The 17,286-nt window shown below is 34.2% G+C and overlaps 1 protein-coding gene across 2 annotated transcripts; it reads right to left on the reverse strand.

Moving 5' to 3' along the window:
- Positions 1 to 12,001: 12,001 nt before the first annotated feature.
- LOC127808489 (uncharacterized) lies at positions 12,002 to 15,964 on the reverse strand. Of its 2 annotated transcripts, XM_052347053.1 has the most exons (6): positions 15,731 to 15,964; positions 15,449 to 15,655; positions 15,265 to 15,357; positions 15,079 to 15,180; positions 12,360 to 12,701; positions 12,002 to 12,219 (listed from the first exon to the last, which is right to left on the reverse strand). In XM_052347053.1, the coding sequence occupies exons 1-6, from the start codon at positions 15,896 to 15,898 to the stop codon at positions 12,115 to 12,117; spliced, it is 1,017 nt and encodes a 338-aa protein (XP_052203013.1). In that variant the 5' UTR covers positions 15,899 to 15,964; the 3' UTR covers positions 12,002 to 12,114. The 2 variants fall into 2 exon arrangements, with proteins under 2 accessions (XP_052203013.1, XP_052203014.1); XM_052347054.1 differs by lacking the exon at positions 15,265 to 15,357.
- Between the last annotated feature and the right edge of the window lie 1,322 nt (positions 15,965 to 17,286).

Raw genomic sequence — 17,286 nt, forward strand, 5'->3', positions numbered from 1 at the left:
AAGGAGATCAGGAAGAGTGACATTGGAGTTCATGGCCAGAGGGAGATAAGGTTAGTGTTCGACGAGGTTAACTTTGACGGGAGCCTAGTTAGGGAGAGCAGTGTTCATGGAGAAGTTACTATTGCGGCATTACCAACATTACCGGACGCAATGAAGCTCCAGCTCGAATGACCTGGCTCTTCCGCGATCTTAGTCGTGCCTAAGGTCATTCGCGCGTCCTCTTCTGTAAAAGTTCAAGGGACGGGAGCTCGTACTGAGGTGACCGATTCGAGTCGTGACCTCATCACTTTGCCTGGTTCTGATCCCGCGCCAACTGCTGCAGCTTCATCAAACCCAGTTCAGGCGGGTACCTCCTCGCAGCGAGGGGTAACCATAGCTACTGCGGGTCATGGGAAGTTAGTAGCTCACGAGGAGGCTGCCAGGAGTAAAAGACAAACCGCTCTGATCTAGCAGGGCGCTCAGCCTGCTTAGGCTGATAAGAGGAGGAAAACAAACACCTCTGCAGAACCGAGCACATCTGAGGTTGTGACCAGTGGGACGTACTTCGCGCCTCTCCTTGATAGTCTGGATAAGGTTCTTGATAATTATGCCAAGAACCTTGACAGAAGGGAAGTATTGGGGGAGACGCTCGATGACTATGTCGCTCGGCACATCCTTCTGGTAAGGTCATTTACCCGCTCTCGTACTTCTTGCTTTATTTCTTTTAAATGCATTAACCCTTCCGGCCTTGCAGGCTTCCCTAGGCATCTTCAAGTAGAAGGAAGAAAGAGCTCGAGCCGTTAAGGAAAAAGAGAAGCTCGAGGCTTCCGTCGAAGTGCTGAGGTAAGAAAAGAAAAAGTTGGAGGAGAGTCTGGCCTTTGTGACTAACGAGTCCCGAAAATACCAGAACCAGGTCAAAGGCTTGGAAGATCGAGTGAGGGAGGCCGAGCGAGCTAAGAGGGAGATTGAAGATGAGTTGTATTGCCAGAAGCAGGTGCTCGACCTGGCTTATTCCCAGGCCACTTCGAAGCTAAACAAAGCCGAAGTAGAGATGGCTATAATGCAAGGCGAATTGGAGCAGGCCTGATAGGAGGTTGAGCAGCTGAAAGTCGACGTTGAGGTTCGGTCGCGAAAGAGCGTGAGAAGATCGAGTTTGATGTTTGTAGTGCGTTTCTTTTCACTCTGTGGAAAGCACATCCAGATCTCGACTTCTCATTCTTTGGTGAGGAAGCGATGGAGGCAGTGAAGAAGTACGCCGCCAATGCTGCGATTTTAAGAGTCACTGCTGGCCCGTCCGAACCTGATCAAACTGTGGCCAATCTTTCTGCTGAGGATGCCATCAATCCTACTTCCCAAGACACGGCAGCTCCGAGCCTAGATCCTCTAGGTCATTAGACTCTTTTCCTTTTCTTTATTCGTGTATTCGGACTTTGGGAGCAATACATTTCTATCATTCAATCGAAATTATGTTTCTTTGTTATTTGCTGTGAACTGAAAACCGAACATAAGGATGAATTTAGACTCAGTTAGTTCGAGAACATCTTTAGCTCGCAATTGACAAATCTTAAAAACAAGCAAATTTAGATAACACATTTTGAGTAAGATATCGTTAGTTCGAGCCATATGTCCAATAGGTCATGATCATGGAATCAAATCTAAGCTAACATATGATAGCTCAATGATCTTAACTTAATTAACTTTTCGCCGTCAAGTTATACGCCCAGGTAGATCATAATTTGATCCCAGCTAACGTACCATGAATTTTAAAGGCTTTAGCGAGGTCAAGATGAATACTTAAGTAGGTCACGGTCCATGACTTTTGTCAAGATAAGAGGACCTCAGCTGGTGAACCATGACTCGGAAGAAGTTTTTTTTTTTTTTTTTTAAGGGTGGTGACTTATTTAGCTCCAAACCGTGACACTGTGGTCAAGATGAATGGGCTCCAATTCGCCAACCACGACCTAGGGCAAAGACTAAGATGAATGCTCAGATAAGTTGCAAACCATGGCACATTGGCCAAGTTGAATGAGCCCTAGCTTGCAAACCATAGCCTTCTAACCCCCAGATTATTTTCTATCTCTTATTCTTAACAACTAAAATGTGGGTGCAAAAGGATTTAGCAGAGATAAAAGAAACATTAATATCGTTCAAACAGAATGCTCGATTTAATAAAGTAATATCAATGAAGGCGAGGCGTCAATTGATAGCTAAAAATACGAGAAAGAGAAAATATTTGCTTATCGAAAATACGGCCTCAAATGCTTTGCGTTCCAAGCTCGTGGGAGAGCTGCTCCGTCCATGTCGGCCAAGTGATATGCTTTGTTGTCGAGGTTTTCCTTTATAGTATAGGGGCCTTCCCAGCTTGGGCCTAATGTCCCCTCACTACTCTTACGAGCTCCGGGGAGAACAAGGCGCAACACGAGGTCACCGATGGTGTAGCATCGGACTCGAACCCTTCGATTATACTATCTCGCCACGTGCTGTTGGTAAGTTGCAAGTCTCAAGCGAGCTATCTCCCTTGCTTTTTCAAGCAGATCAAGATTCACGACCAATAGTCGGTCATTGTTCTCTAGGTCAAAAGTCGTTCGCTGACTCATTACTTCATTTTCCGTCGGGATCATTGCCTCAGATCTATATACCATAGATAAGGGGGTTCCTCCCATGGTTGTACGAGTTGTAGTTTGGTAGGCCCAGAGCATAGTTTGTAGTTCGTCCACCCAGGCTCTCTTACTGGCTTCCAACCTGATCTTTAATATTTGCTTGATTATTTTGTTGATAGCTTCAACCTAACCATTAGCTTGTGGGTGGTCTACGGTTGTGAAACTCTTCTTGATCCCTAGTGATTTACAAAATTGGACGAATTGCTCGCTGGTAAACTAGGTTCCGTTGTCCATGACTATTTGTGTCACGACCCGAAATCTGATATGTTATGATCGGTACTAATCCCTAGGCCCAGCTGCCCCACAATGGACTAGTAAGCCTCTTCTCTAGCTCGATTTGAATAAGACAATACTACTGACAAGATATAGAACATGAATAAAATACCAATTCACCTTCTAACATAATATCTCAATATTCCATATACAGCAGCTGTACAAAATATCTATCACACTGCTGTCATAAATACATATCTGTTCCCGTACCTTGGGCCCTTGGCACAATTATGTGCCAACAAAAATAAAAGACAAAATATCAGACTCTACAACACGTGTATGTCTCCATAGAGCATCCTATAATACATTCGAAATCAAAAAGAGGGTATGATATCATACCAGAAGATCTGCTGGACCAATAATCAAAAAAAGAATTCCTTGAAAATATTTTTAATAAAACGAGGTGAGTATTGTGGACTCGCGAGTATAAGGTATGTCATGCCTACTAGGAGAGTATACAATAAAAATGCTAAGATGATCATTATGAGTACAATAACATAATAACAGTATAAACAGTGAAAATATGATCCATAAGTTTAAATAATTTGAAGTTTCAAAGGAAAACATAGTGTAGGAAAAATATGTGCCTAAAGACAACCCCCATAAGTTGTTCCCTAACCACCTAAGTCCCCTATACTTTTGTATGAGATGCATGCACTGATTCTGAGGACACACTAGTAGAAACTGGCCTAACGCCTATATACACATGCACACAAGTATATATGTCGGCACATACATCATCATCACACAATATCATCATAAAGGCCCACGTAATAGCAGTGCTAAAACATACTATCCGTGTCTCTCATGGTCTTGGCATGCCAAGCCTTACAGTACCATGATCTTTTCCTGTTGTGAGTCACCAGGGAATCTACTAGATAGTCCTCTAATAATAATGCAAATGATACCCTAATTTATGCATAAATCATAATCATTTATCATTTCATGTGGTGTCTAAAATACACCATATCATTCAATATTTCACATTTTCAAAACAAGAAATCAGTTAGGGTATCTTTCTGTTTATGTCTCTCCTAGTAGGATGAAAATATTTCATGCAATTTAGGAACATTTAAAAGAGAATATTTTATATGATTCGCATATAGAAATCATTCACAAGTTATGCATAGAACAATTTATATACGTGCATAAAAATATGGTAAACATAACATATCTTGTCTACTCGCCTGGGAAACGATGACTCAAGTCTGAGTCTGGGGAGAAGATCGAACAAAATCCTGAGAATCTGATCCTACAATAAATAGAATGGGGTGGTCACATTTAGGTAATAAGAATAACGATGAAATGAAATTACCGAAAACCCTAACCATTACCTAACACCCTGAATTGATTATTTAATACCTTGGCCCGCGCAATATTCAAATCTGGCGTCATGGAATTCGTCGAGCTAAGCCATCGACTACGTCATCATGCCTCGCCTTGCATGCTACGCGTAAGTGTATAGTGGAACTACACACCCACTTATAGGTTGCAATATCATAATATATCTATATATATATATTTACCCATAAACTAGTTTTCTTTTAATATAGATAATATATTTTTATCTAAATTCCTCCTTTATCAAAAATACATACATAAATTTATATTTATAACTAAATTGATAAATTTTCTTAAAAACTTAATAATTTAATAAATGGTTTAAAAGGAATAAATTACAATATTCTAGCCTCAAAATAAAAGGAATCCATCAGAAATCAGGATTCGAAATAAACCCACGTCATCATCATAGGCTAGCCTAGAACGCACTCGGGGTCAGTCTTGCTCGGCCTCGAGTCATCTAATAGGGCTTCGTCCTTAGGACTCCGATCAACAAAATGACTCGCCAATCATATCGCAAATTCTAGGAAACCTAAAAAGAACCCAAATTAGATCAACCTCGATATCCTGAGTAGGACCAACCTAACCAAGTCATCCTAGGTCCATGGACAAGCGACAAGGGAGAACAAGCCGAGTGGGCCAGCCCAAGGGCTACCACAACTGGGTCAGTCATGCCCAACACATTGGGCCATCCTAAAACCCAATCGGGCCCCGCCATCCTAGGCCAAAACCTAACCCGACATGCCCAACCCTAAAAGCCCTCATTTCCTTTTTCCTTATATTTTATTTATTTTTATTTTCTTTCCTTTTATTCTTTTTTTCTTTTCTTTTCTTTTTTTTCTTTTCTTTTCTTTCTTTGTTGCCATCAAACTGCCGCCGGCGGCCGGCCAAAAACGGCCGACCAATATACCAATACAAAGCCCTCACCACGAATAACAACATATATTAAAATGAAACCCATCGGACGATCAGATCTTGATAGATCTGAGAATTAATTTTCGGCCAAAATAGAGGCGAAATCTAGCCATTGTCGTTCGCCGGCCGCCTGCCATTTTTTCGACGATCGGAGACTACCCCAAGGTGCACAACACCAAGGAGAGTAACATACCCAAAAATGAGAAAGATCAGACGGCTAGATCTTTGTAGATCTAGAGTCAAACTCTCGGCCAAAATGGGACAAAATACTGCCAACGTCGCCGGCCACCATGGCCGGCCATTTTCGGCGATCCAAGATGGCCACCCAACCCTCTTAAGCAAACCGACCATCATATCCAAGAATCACAAAAATCCAACGGTTGGATCTTCGTAGATTTAACCTCAAACAGTCGGCCAACAAGCCCCGTCGCGCCTCAACACATATTCCACGAAAACAAGCAGCAAACAGAAAAGATGAAGCCAAAGCACTTACCTCCTTATAGATCGGGGGCACTTTAACGGTGAAAACGAAGTCGGATCGACGATCGATCGGTTCGATTGTTTGAAATCGAAGGAAATTCGAGAGGGAGCAAGAGAGAATAAAAGAGAGAGAGATTCTGATTTTTTTTTTTGGGGGGGCTGCCGAGCGCTTCCCCCTTTTCTTTTTTTTAATTAGTTATTATATATATAATTTAATTAAATTAATTAATTTAGTTTTTTTTTTTTTTGGATCTTTACAATTTGTTGAACAACTCCGAACTTGCAGATGATGTTACCCCATACGAACTTTTCTACCTTTGTGGTGGATATTTGTGCGAGCTCCTTCGCTTCCGCCCACTTGGTGAAGTAATCTACGGCCACAATAGCATGCTTACACCCGCTGCGACCTGTTGGAAGTGGCCCGATCAAGTCGATGCCCCATACACTACAAAAAAATTGACTTTTTAGCGGCAGTTTCTAAAACTGTCACAAAAAATGAAATTTTACGACGGTTTACAAACCGCTGCAAAATACTATTTTAGCGGCGGTTTTTTTAACATTTTGCGACGATTTTGAAAAACCATCGCAAAATTCATTAAAACATTCAATTTTATGGCAGTTTTCAAAAAATCGCCACTAGATTTAAAAAATAATTAAATAATTAAAAAATAAAATTGAATTTAGCAGCGATTTTTGAGAAACCACCGCTAAATTAAAAAGTAATTAAATAATTTAAAATTAAAATTAAATTAACATTTGCGGCGGTTTTGAAAAACCGCGGCTAATTTCAAAATCACCGCAAAATTCATCAAAAAATTTAATTTAGCGGCGATTTTACAAAACCGCTTCTAAATTAAAAAAATAATTAAATAATTAAAAATTAAAATTAAATTAACATTTGCGGCGGTTTTGAAAAATCGTCGCTAAATTAAAAAAATAATTAAATAATTTATAATTAAAATTAAATTAATATTTGTGGCGATTTTTAAAAATCGCCGCAAAATTCATTAAAAAATTTAATTTAGTGGCGTTTTTGAAAAATTGCCGCTAAATTAAAAAATAATTAAATAATTTATAATTAAAATTAAATAATTTAAAATTAAAATTAAATTGAATTAAATTAACAAAAAGAAATATAAAATCTTAAAAAAAATAAAATTTAATTTAAATTAATTACAAAATCTTTATATCTTTATACATATAAAAGTAGGATAGTCTTAAAAAAAGAAATTTCCCCCCAAAATTTGCATTAATCAATTGCAATTAATACTTATTGTATTAATAATTTATATTCTGTAATTTGCAGTAATAATTTAAAATTTTCAATTGTTTTGAAATAATAAGTAGTAATAAAAAATTTCCCAAAATTTACATTAATGATTTGCATTTAGTACTTATTGCATTAATAATTTACATTTTGTAATTTACATCTTTATATATATAAAAAGTAGGATAGTCTTGAAAAAAGAAATTTCCCCTCAAAACTTGCATGAATGATTTGTAATTAATACTTATTGTATTAATAATTTACATTTTGTAATTTGTATTAATAATTTAAAATTTTCAATTTCTTTGAAATAATAAGTAGTAATAAAATTTTCTCCAAAAACTTGCATTAATGATTTGCATTTAGTACTTATTGCATTAATAATTTACATTTTGTAATTTGCATCTTTATATATATAAAAGTAGGATAGTCTTGAAAAATAAAATTTCCCTCCAAATCTTGCATTAATGATTTGTAATTAATATTTATTATATTAATAATTTACATTTTGTAATTTGCATTAATAATTTAAAATTTTCAATTGCTTTGAAATAATAAGTAGTAATAAAATTTTTCCTCAAAACTTGCATTAATGATTTGCATTTAATACTTATTGCATTAATAATTTACATTTTGTAATTTGTATCTTTATATATATATAAGTAGGATAGTTTTGAAAAAAGAAATTTCCCTCCAAAACTTGCATTAATGATTTACAATTAATACTTATTGCATTAATAATTTGTATTTTATAATTTGCATTAATAATTTAAAATTTTCAATTACTTTGAAATAATAAGTAGTAATAAAATCTTCCCCCAAGACTTGCATTAATGATTTGTGTTCAGTACTTATTGCATTAATAATTTACATTTTGTAATTTACATATTTATATATATAAAAGTATGATAGTATTGAAAAAAGAAATTTTCCTCCAAAACTTGCATTAATGATTTACAATTAATACTGATTGCATTAATAATTTAAATCTTTTAATTGCTTTGAAATAATAAGTAGTAATAAAATTTTCCCCCAAAACTTGCATTAATGATTTGCATTTAATACTTATTGCATTAATAATTTACGTTTTGTAATTTGCATTAATAATTTAAAATTTTCAATTGCTTTGAAATAATAAGTAGTAATAAAATTTTTCCCCAAAACTTACATTAATGATTTGCATTTAATACGTATTACATTAATAATTTACATTTTGTAATTTGCATCTTTATATATATAAAAAGTAGGATAGTCTTGAAAAAAAAAATTTCCCCCAAAACTTGCATTAATGATTTGTAATTAAAACTTATTGTATTAATAATTTACATTTTGTAATTTGCATTAATAATTTAAAATTTTCAATTGCTTTGAAATAATAAGTAGTAATAAAATTTTTCCCCAAAACTTGCATTAATGATTTGTGTTTAGTACTTATTGCATTAATAATTTACATTTTGTAATTTGCATCTTTATATATATAAAAGTAGAATAGTCTTGAAAAAAGAATTTTCCCTCCAAAACTTGCATTAATGATTTACAATTAATACTGATTGCATTAATAATTTAAATCTTTCAATTGCTTTGAAATAATAAGTAGTAATTAAATTTTCCTCCAAAACTTGCATTAATGATTTGCGTTTAATACTTATTACATTAATAATTTAAATCTTTCAATTGTTTTGAAATAATATGTACTAATTATTGTAAAATTAATAATATATTTTAAATATACGAGTTTTTCAATGCTAATTGTTTTGTATGAAATTTGCATGAGTTTTATGAGAAATATTAATAGACAACTTAAACTATTAATTAAGTCATAGAAAATTATCTATTTATTTAAAATATTATTTTTATATCTTTATTCTATATATATTTATATAATATTAAAATATGATAGTCAAATAAAGTATTTTACCAAGTGTCAATCAATGGTGAATTTTTTCTCTCAAAAATTTGCATTAAATCAAATGTAGTGATTAATTAATTATTAATTACTTTAATAATTGTATTATAGTCTTGAAAATGTGATGTCTTAATAAATTCATAAAAAATTATTTAAGGTTGTCAAATACTAGGGTTTTTCAATGCTAATTAAAATTCATTTTTTTAAAATTTTGTTATTATTGAAAAAACTTATTCTTACTCATATTTAAGAATTTTAATTTATATTTATAAGTATAATATAATAAATAAAAAATAAAAAACATCTTTAAGTGGAAATATTATAGATTTTATAATATTTATTTATAAATAAATATTGTAATGAACCAAATTTATTTATTACTATTATAGTTAATATAGATATTATTATTATTATTATTATTATTATTATTATTAGTTGAGAGGCCCAGCAGCTTTTGTCGCCACTTCCGTTTGCTTCCGAATTCCCAAGCCATTAAGTCGCTCAATTGAGGCGGTGGGTTTCTGCCTGTGATTAGCGAGCTAAGGTCACGTGTTCGGCCGAGTGGTTGAGTGTGAGGAAGAAGAGGAAAGCAGAGAAATTACAGAAACAGTGAGTTGCGAAGAAGAAGAAGCAGAGAAGGAAGAAGGAATTGCAGAACAGAGGGGGACGGGTGCGTTGCTAAGGCTTTTGATTCCGCAAATAGGCAAGCTCATCTTCTCTCCCTCTTCGATGGCTTCTTCATCTTTAGTTGTTCTTAATAATGGCCTAGATATAAACAGTGGCTGTGAGTGCAAAGTATAACAAGCTGTATATATATGTAACATAGGTATTTATATAAACTGTCGCATGCGAGCTGTCCAACAGGGGAGCTTGTTGTATATTTGTATGTGTGCGTGAACACGGGTGAGCTCTGTTGGCCGTGAGTTTACGGTATGGGTGTTTACAGTGTGCGTGAGTTTAAGTGTTGAGTGTACAAGATTATATATATATATATAGCGTATATACAGTGAGTAAGTAAACCAGGCTGATATATGTGTATACATATAGACATACGAGCTGTGTAACCGCCATGGCCGTGAGTGTGTAGCTCGCTGTGTGTGTGTTCGGTGTATATATATAAATAATTACTATAGCACGCAGGGGCTCTTTTGCACTGAGTTTTATTCCATTTAATTGTGTTTTGGGTATACCTCTGATTGGAGGGTGGTTCACTATGTGTGATTGAGGGTTATGATGCAGAAATTGGCCTTTGGGCGTGTTTAGTGGGTGTGCATATCACCATGTGTAAGTTTATATATATATATATATATATGTTCAGGTGCACAGTGAGTGTTTGAGGTTTGAGGTAGTGTAGCTGTGAGTGTAAGGAGCTTTGTAAGTGTGTAAATGTGTAGGGGCAGTGAGTAGGAGCCTTGGTTGGGGGTAGGAGATGCTCCACAGTAAAGGTGTGTGAGTGTAATACCGTGTGTGTGTGTTCACTGGGTGTGTTTTGTTTTATATTAATATTGTTATTGTTAAAGTTATTGTTATTGTAAAGATAAGATTAATAGTAGTATATAATAATTTATATTGTTAGCATAATAGTTTATACAAATTTTAGCTCCTGATGATGCTCTCGCTGGAGATGGAAGGTGACCCATGTATATTTAATAGTGTATATTAAGTGTTTATATATAGATATAAACAATAGTAAATAATATATATTTGTATATTAAGTGAGTTTGTAGTGAGTTCGCTGTGGGTTAATTAAGTGAGCTTATTGTGAGTGTGTGATTAAAGATAAAGAAAGTGTTGTGTGTGAATTAAAGAAATGGCCTTTGGTTGAGGAGCTTACTGTGTCCGTGTGTGTGTGTGAATATCCATGCGTAAGTTTACATATATCCATATATATATATATATATATGTTTAGGTGCACAGTGAGTGTTTAAGTATGTGTGTGAGGAAGACTAAGTGGCCTTTGGCCGTGAGTGCAAGGGGTGGGGGGAGGATTTTAATAATAATGACTAATATTATTATTGTTATTACTACTATTGTTATTGTTATTATTATTAATTAATGCTACTATTATTATTACTGTTATTAGTTTATTTACTATTTTGCTTCTTTTAATCCTCAATAATTGCTAATAAATTGTCCTTGTCCTTATATGGTTACACTACAAAAAAATAGCATTTTAGCGGCGGTTTTTTTGTAATTTAGCGGCGATTTTTAACCGCCGCAAAGTACTTTAGCGGCGGTTTTGAAAACCGCCGCTAATACAGCCGTCGTGAGGTATTTAGCGGCGGTTTTCAACAACCGCTGGAATAACCGCCGCTAAATGTTGTTTTTTGCGGCGGTTTACAAACCGTCGCTAAGTTTGACATTTAGCGGCGGTTTTGTAAACAATTACCGGCGGTTTGGTAACCGCCGCTAAATATTTAGATATTATTTTATTTCCAGCGGTTATGTATTTTTAGCGGCGGTTTAGCAAACCGCCGCTAATATTTTTAGTGAGTATTTTATTTTTAGCGGCGGTTTAAAGAAACCGCCGCTAAAATAAAACAATTGTTAAAACAATTAGCGGCGGTTTTATTTTGATTTTTAGCGGCGGTTATATAACCGCCGCTGAAATAAAATAATTTGTAAAAAATTACGGCGGTTTTGAAACCGTCGCTGAAATAAAATAATCTGTAAAAAATAACGGCGGTTTTATTTTGATTTTAGCGGCGGTTTCAAAACCGCCGCTGAAAATAAAATAATTTGTAAAAAATAACGGCGGTTTTAAAACCGCCGCTGAAATAAAATAATCTGTAAAAAATAACAGCGGTTTTATTTTGATTTTAGCGGCGGTTTCAAAACCGCCGCTGAAAATAAAATAATTTGTAAAAAATAACGGCGGTTTTGAAACCGCCGCTGAAATAATAATCTGTAAAAAATAACAGCGGTTTTATTTTGATTTTAGCGGCGGTTTTGAAACCGCCGCTAAATTTTCACGCTTGATTTTTGGCACTTTAGCGGCAGTTTTAATTTTGATATCGTGGCTTTTAGCGGCGGTTTTGAAACCGCCGCTAAAAGCCTAAAAGAATCACTCCCAGCTTGCTTTTTTTGTTCACCAAAACAAAAACCTGTGCCAAATTACTCACAATGCAACTCACAAATAACCTAAAATTTATAACATATATACAAAATTCACATACACAATATTTCAATCCATTTAATCAATAAACCATAAATATTCAATACAACTTAAATATCCAAATATGTAACATATTTTAAACAATTTAATATCCAAAATGAAGTTCCATATCATCACATCAACTTTGTTGGTTTGGATCTTGATGGGTCTGATGAATGTCATGACTTGCATTAGAAGAGAGCCTTCCTGCTGGTGACACTGGTCCACTATGTGCATCTGGTGCCTAAAATAATTAAAATTATATTAGATATGTATACAAAAAGAAAAAACATACTTTGATGAATATTTGTGGAGATAAATATAAACAATCACTTGAAATGAAAAATTAAAATTCATAATTTAAGAATTAATATATTAACATACCATTGTATTGAGCATAGCAGCAAACTCAGGTGGTATATTCCCCACGATATTGGTGAAAATATAAGCCATTGCACTCTTTAAACTTCGAACCTCTTGTTGACTAGTCTCTAATTTTTCCTCCAATTTTTTCACATATTGTACAACAGGTGTATTAGTATTATTGGATGACGAGGGTGTCCCACTGAATTGAGCAATGGTCCCAAAAACTTGGTTTGGACTAGGACCGAAGCCCAAACCTCGAACTCGGCCTGAATGTTCTTTTCCTAGCACACGAGCAAGTGAATCATTTAAGGAGACTGACTGTGAAGACGTGCCTTGGCTCTCAATCTCAGAAATTTTCTCCTATATGGATTAAAAAACAATATCAATCATAAAAATCTCAAAAAAAGACTTGGGTCTTACTCAAAGGTTTCAATGTCACATTCACCTTTATCATTACATGTCTTTTGAGCAACACACACAAAAAAAAGGTGAGGAAATTGCCACAAGGAAAACTTCAACAAAATATAAGAAAATGTGAAGGGCATTATGTAATTGGTTATAGTACTGCTCACATCTAGACGTAGTCAAAGACTCAAAGCATATGCAAGAATTTTAACAAGAAGTTAAAAACATCCAATCCAGCCAACCAATGCATCAAATCAATATATATATATGTGCGTGTTAAAAAGCTGGATGATATGAATTAGAAGCCCAAATAAGACCAGGCAAATGCTACCTGACTGACTGCCTTCCTAATATTGCTTCAAAACTATCCCTTCATCATCTTCAACCTCTCTCATCTAAATTTCCCAACCCTAATTTCAGCTGAAATTGCAGTTTTGAGTTCATTCTCTATTCTTGAACATGTAATCACCATAACATTTCATAAAGAAGAAAATATATTATCCAATCTAAGAACCAATCTAAGAACTAATGAAGTAGGATGACATATTTTGAACAGTTGGAATCTACATGAAAAAAATGTGCTTTGAGTCTAAATTATATATTTTTTAAAAGCTACCTTCAGAATACAAAAAGAAACATTTATATATGATGTCATCAAACCCTATTTAGAAGCAAACAATGAAAATTAAAATAAAAACTAATTAGGAAATTCAATCAAATTACCAATTGTTAATTTTTTAAATTGTACCGTGTTGTTGAAGAGGCAATATATAGGAGTCTGATGACATGCAAAACAGTAGTAGGCCAAAAATGCAGCTCAAGTTTTCTTTGGTGAGGTTTCAAATCCTTAACATGGAAAACATCATTAGTATTCATGTCATAAGATCAAACATGTATTGATCTGGATGGATATGAACCATGAGATAATCATCTTGATTCTAATCCCTAGCTGTAGTGCACATCAATAACAAGTATATGATCAACATTACTTGTCGTTGTGTTTTGCCTGATCTTGACATGGAAATCATGGATGTTTATCTAAATTTTACTAAAATCAAGAGTTGACTTTCCTAAAAATTCCAAATCCCTAGATTTAGGTTCTTCTTCATGCATCCTAATATAGTTATATGTATTATTTATCATGGTAGTTGTTATGCCATTTTATTCCTCTATTCTCCCTCGTGGTCTGAGACTAAAAATTAAAGCAATGAACCTCAAGTTTAATCAAACTTACAAGCCTGCTGATGCAAAGTCTAGATAACTCAATGAATGTATTCTTTCTCATTAAAGCACTGATTTTTGTTTATAAACCTCCTATATTTTTCTTGCAGGTTGTGGACTGCTTGATTAAATTGATAGGTCCCAATGGTGGTGAAATTTGTGATAATGCCTCTATATTTTTGGCTTGTGATACAGTTATGAATTTGCTTTTGAAGGTAGTATACTATATTACAGACTCGCAGATCTCTGTAAATTTTGTAGTTGTTTCTAGAAGATATTGCTGATATTTGTATTTCTTTTATGAATAGAGTGAAGAAATCGATGTTCCATTAGATGGTGATTATTTTGTTCATCTGTTGGAAGCATTGTCATATTGGGCAGGTATCTGTTCAGTCACTGCATTTAAAAATTGCTTGGTTTCTGAATATTGACTAGAAGACTTGGTTCCCAAAATATCTTACTATTTAATCTTTTCTTTTTTTATTACTGCTTGCCTTCATTACTTCAGATTCCATCTTTTAAATGATATCTACTATTGTGAAACAGAAAGTAAGCCAATAGGAAGAAACCTTTCCTGTATTCACCCTGTATGGGGTTTTAGTGAGCTGTGAGGTATGGGAAGGCATCTCTAAGGTTGTTTTTCTTCATTTAAGAGTGAATTTTCCCATATTCTTTTGAGCATGCTTTAAGATCAAGAAAACTTGTGCTTGATTCTGAAACTAATGTTGACTTTTATTAAAAAATTAAAGTTCAAGAAGAATGTAATGCAATGGTAAGACTCTTATTGATTACACCTCTCAAAAGACATGAGTTATTTATTACCCAACTTGAGGATAATTGTTACCTGATTTTCGTAACTCATAAGCTTCCTGTTTTTAAGGCCCAGGTGGATGTTTGTGTCTACTAGAAATGGCAATAGCCTGATTGTGTTGAATTATATCAGATCATACGCAGCTTCCTGTTTTTAAGCTTCCTATTTTTTAGTATATGTATGTTTTCTGCTAACAAGTTCAACTAAACTTATAACTCATTTACTAATAAAGCATAATATAGATAAAAGCTTCTTCTATGATTCAAAAAGTGGAATGGTTATGATACAAAAAAAACTTACGCTTATAGTTCGTGCTCCTTCATTCACAAAAGATCCATCTTTCTTCTTATGCGTCGCAATGTATAATAAACCCCTACTCACAGGCTGGCCACTCTCAATTTCCTATAATTTAGAACAATTTCACATAAATATTAGTTGATGTTAGAATAAAAAATTCATATTAAGGATAAATTTTTGCAATATTACCATCTCATATTTTTTCCTTGCTAGACTTTTCGACCCTCCTGTGTGTGGAATTGTCAATTTGAATCGATTTTCAGCATTTTTTTGACATATCTCCTAGATATCCAACAAAAACATCATTAGTTTAATCTTAACCACTTAGTCGTATAAATATTAGTAATCTTATAAGCAAGATTAGTAACATCACCTTAGTCTTATCTCGTGCACGATAGTCAATAAAACTTGCCCATTGGTCTTGAGATATTCCCGGTGGATGCTTTGTAATATTTGCTTCTCGACCAATATTGGGATCATACCACTCATGGTATAATTTACATCTATTGTCCTTCCATTTCTTCCCAATGTTCTTCAAAATAAAATTTTTAGCAGGCCCCTCGTCAACATTAAATTTTTCCTTCAAAAAACAACAATATTAGTTACAATAACATATTCAAAAAATATATCAAAAAATACAATATTAGTTAATTACCATGATTCTATTTTTGTAAATTTCTTCTTTGTATGTCTTCGGTACTTTGTGCCAACTTTCATAATTGACAGGAAAAGCAACAAAATCAGAGGCTAATTCTCCTAAAATCCCTCCAAGAAGTCCAGCTGGATCTCCAATTGGTTGGAATGATTCATTGAACTCTAACATAACACGCCTTCCACGTGCTAGTAACCAAACATCTTTAACCCTTAGTTTTTCCTGTTTTATAAGCCCTTCTTCATCTGTCAATCAAAATACATATACCTAATTTAATAATTAATGCAAGTATATAATAATTACATGCAATTTAAATATTTTGGGCATACCTATCACATTAACTATCCAGTAACGACGTGATGTAGACGAGGCTGTCGATGGAATATCGTGAGAGAGATGTGGGGTGAATGATTCTGATGGAGTCTGCCTAGATCCTGGAGGTTGTGATGGGGCATGGCCAGATAATGGAGGTTGCGGTGGAGTTGGGGAGGATGCTATAGGTTGTGGTGGAGCTGGGGATGATGCTGGGGGTTGTGGTGGAGCTGGGGATGATGCTGGGGGTTGTGGTGGAGTTGACAATGATGCTGAAGCATGTGTGGGAAGTGAGGCATCTCCACCTAAATCAGTAATGCCTGTCTTTCTTAGACGTTTCTTCCTAATCATGGCTGCAATTTTTTATGCATGAGAAAAACATGCACATATATATAAAGCAAAGCAAAAAAAAAATATAATAATAATAATAATAAAGGAGAAGGAGAAACATAATAATAAGCAACGTAAAATGCAATATAATTTTCTACATTTAAGAGTGTGTAATGACCGTTAGATGATTACATGATTTTAAAAGTGTTTTTTTAAACTAAATCACTAATCATAATTTGACTATTTCTTAAAGTATAATAAAATCATTAACCTCCTTTTATCTTAAATTTGAATAATAATAATGTTATAAAGAGCAACCTAGCTATCTGTAAGCCCCTTGGGACAAAGAGGTCTCATTAAAGTAGGGATAATCTCTTTTAAATCAAATCTCGTGTCATTTGGACTATCTCTTTTGAGTTTGAACATGTATGTTTGTGGTACGTGTGAGCACAGTAAATCTAAGATAAACTACAGAACATGCAATGGATGGCTACAGTACCTCTTGGTGGCCCATGAAATACTAGCTACACTCTGATATGAAAATTACCCTACCAAGTACTGCTACTATGTCCTCTACAACTAGGGTTCAAATTTCTTGAGACAAAGTCATAAATATTTTTGTATGTTTACCTGGTGCACATGGTTCTATGTAATAGCACATCAAACAAAATTAACTATATTATTTCCAAACAATATCTTTTACCATTTCTCATAGGTAAACAACGTTATTAGTGAAATGCCATAAATTGAAGTCCAGCAAGTAATCAAGAGAAGAACACAAGTTCAATCCTTATGATCACAATTTGGAACTGTTCTGGATGAAATTAATGGAAAACAGAGCCCACACTTACACAACATATATATGAATCCAAGATTGCTAATTAGTAATTACAGATGAAAGAAAGTCTTGACTGCAT

The sequence above is a fragment of the Diospyros lotus genome, chromosome 8 (assembly GCF_014633365.1).
Source record: "Diospyros lotus cultivar Yz01 chromosome 8, ASM1463336v1, whole genome shotgun sequence".
Lineage (NCBI taxonomy): Eukaryota > Viridiplantae > Streptophyta > Magnoliopsida > Ericales > Ebenaceae > Diospyros > Diospyros lotus.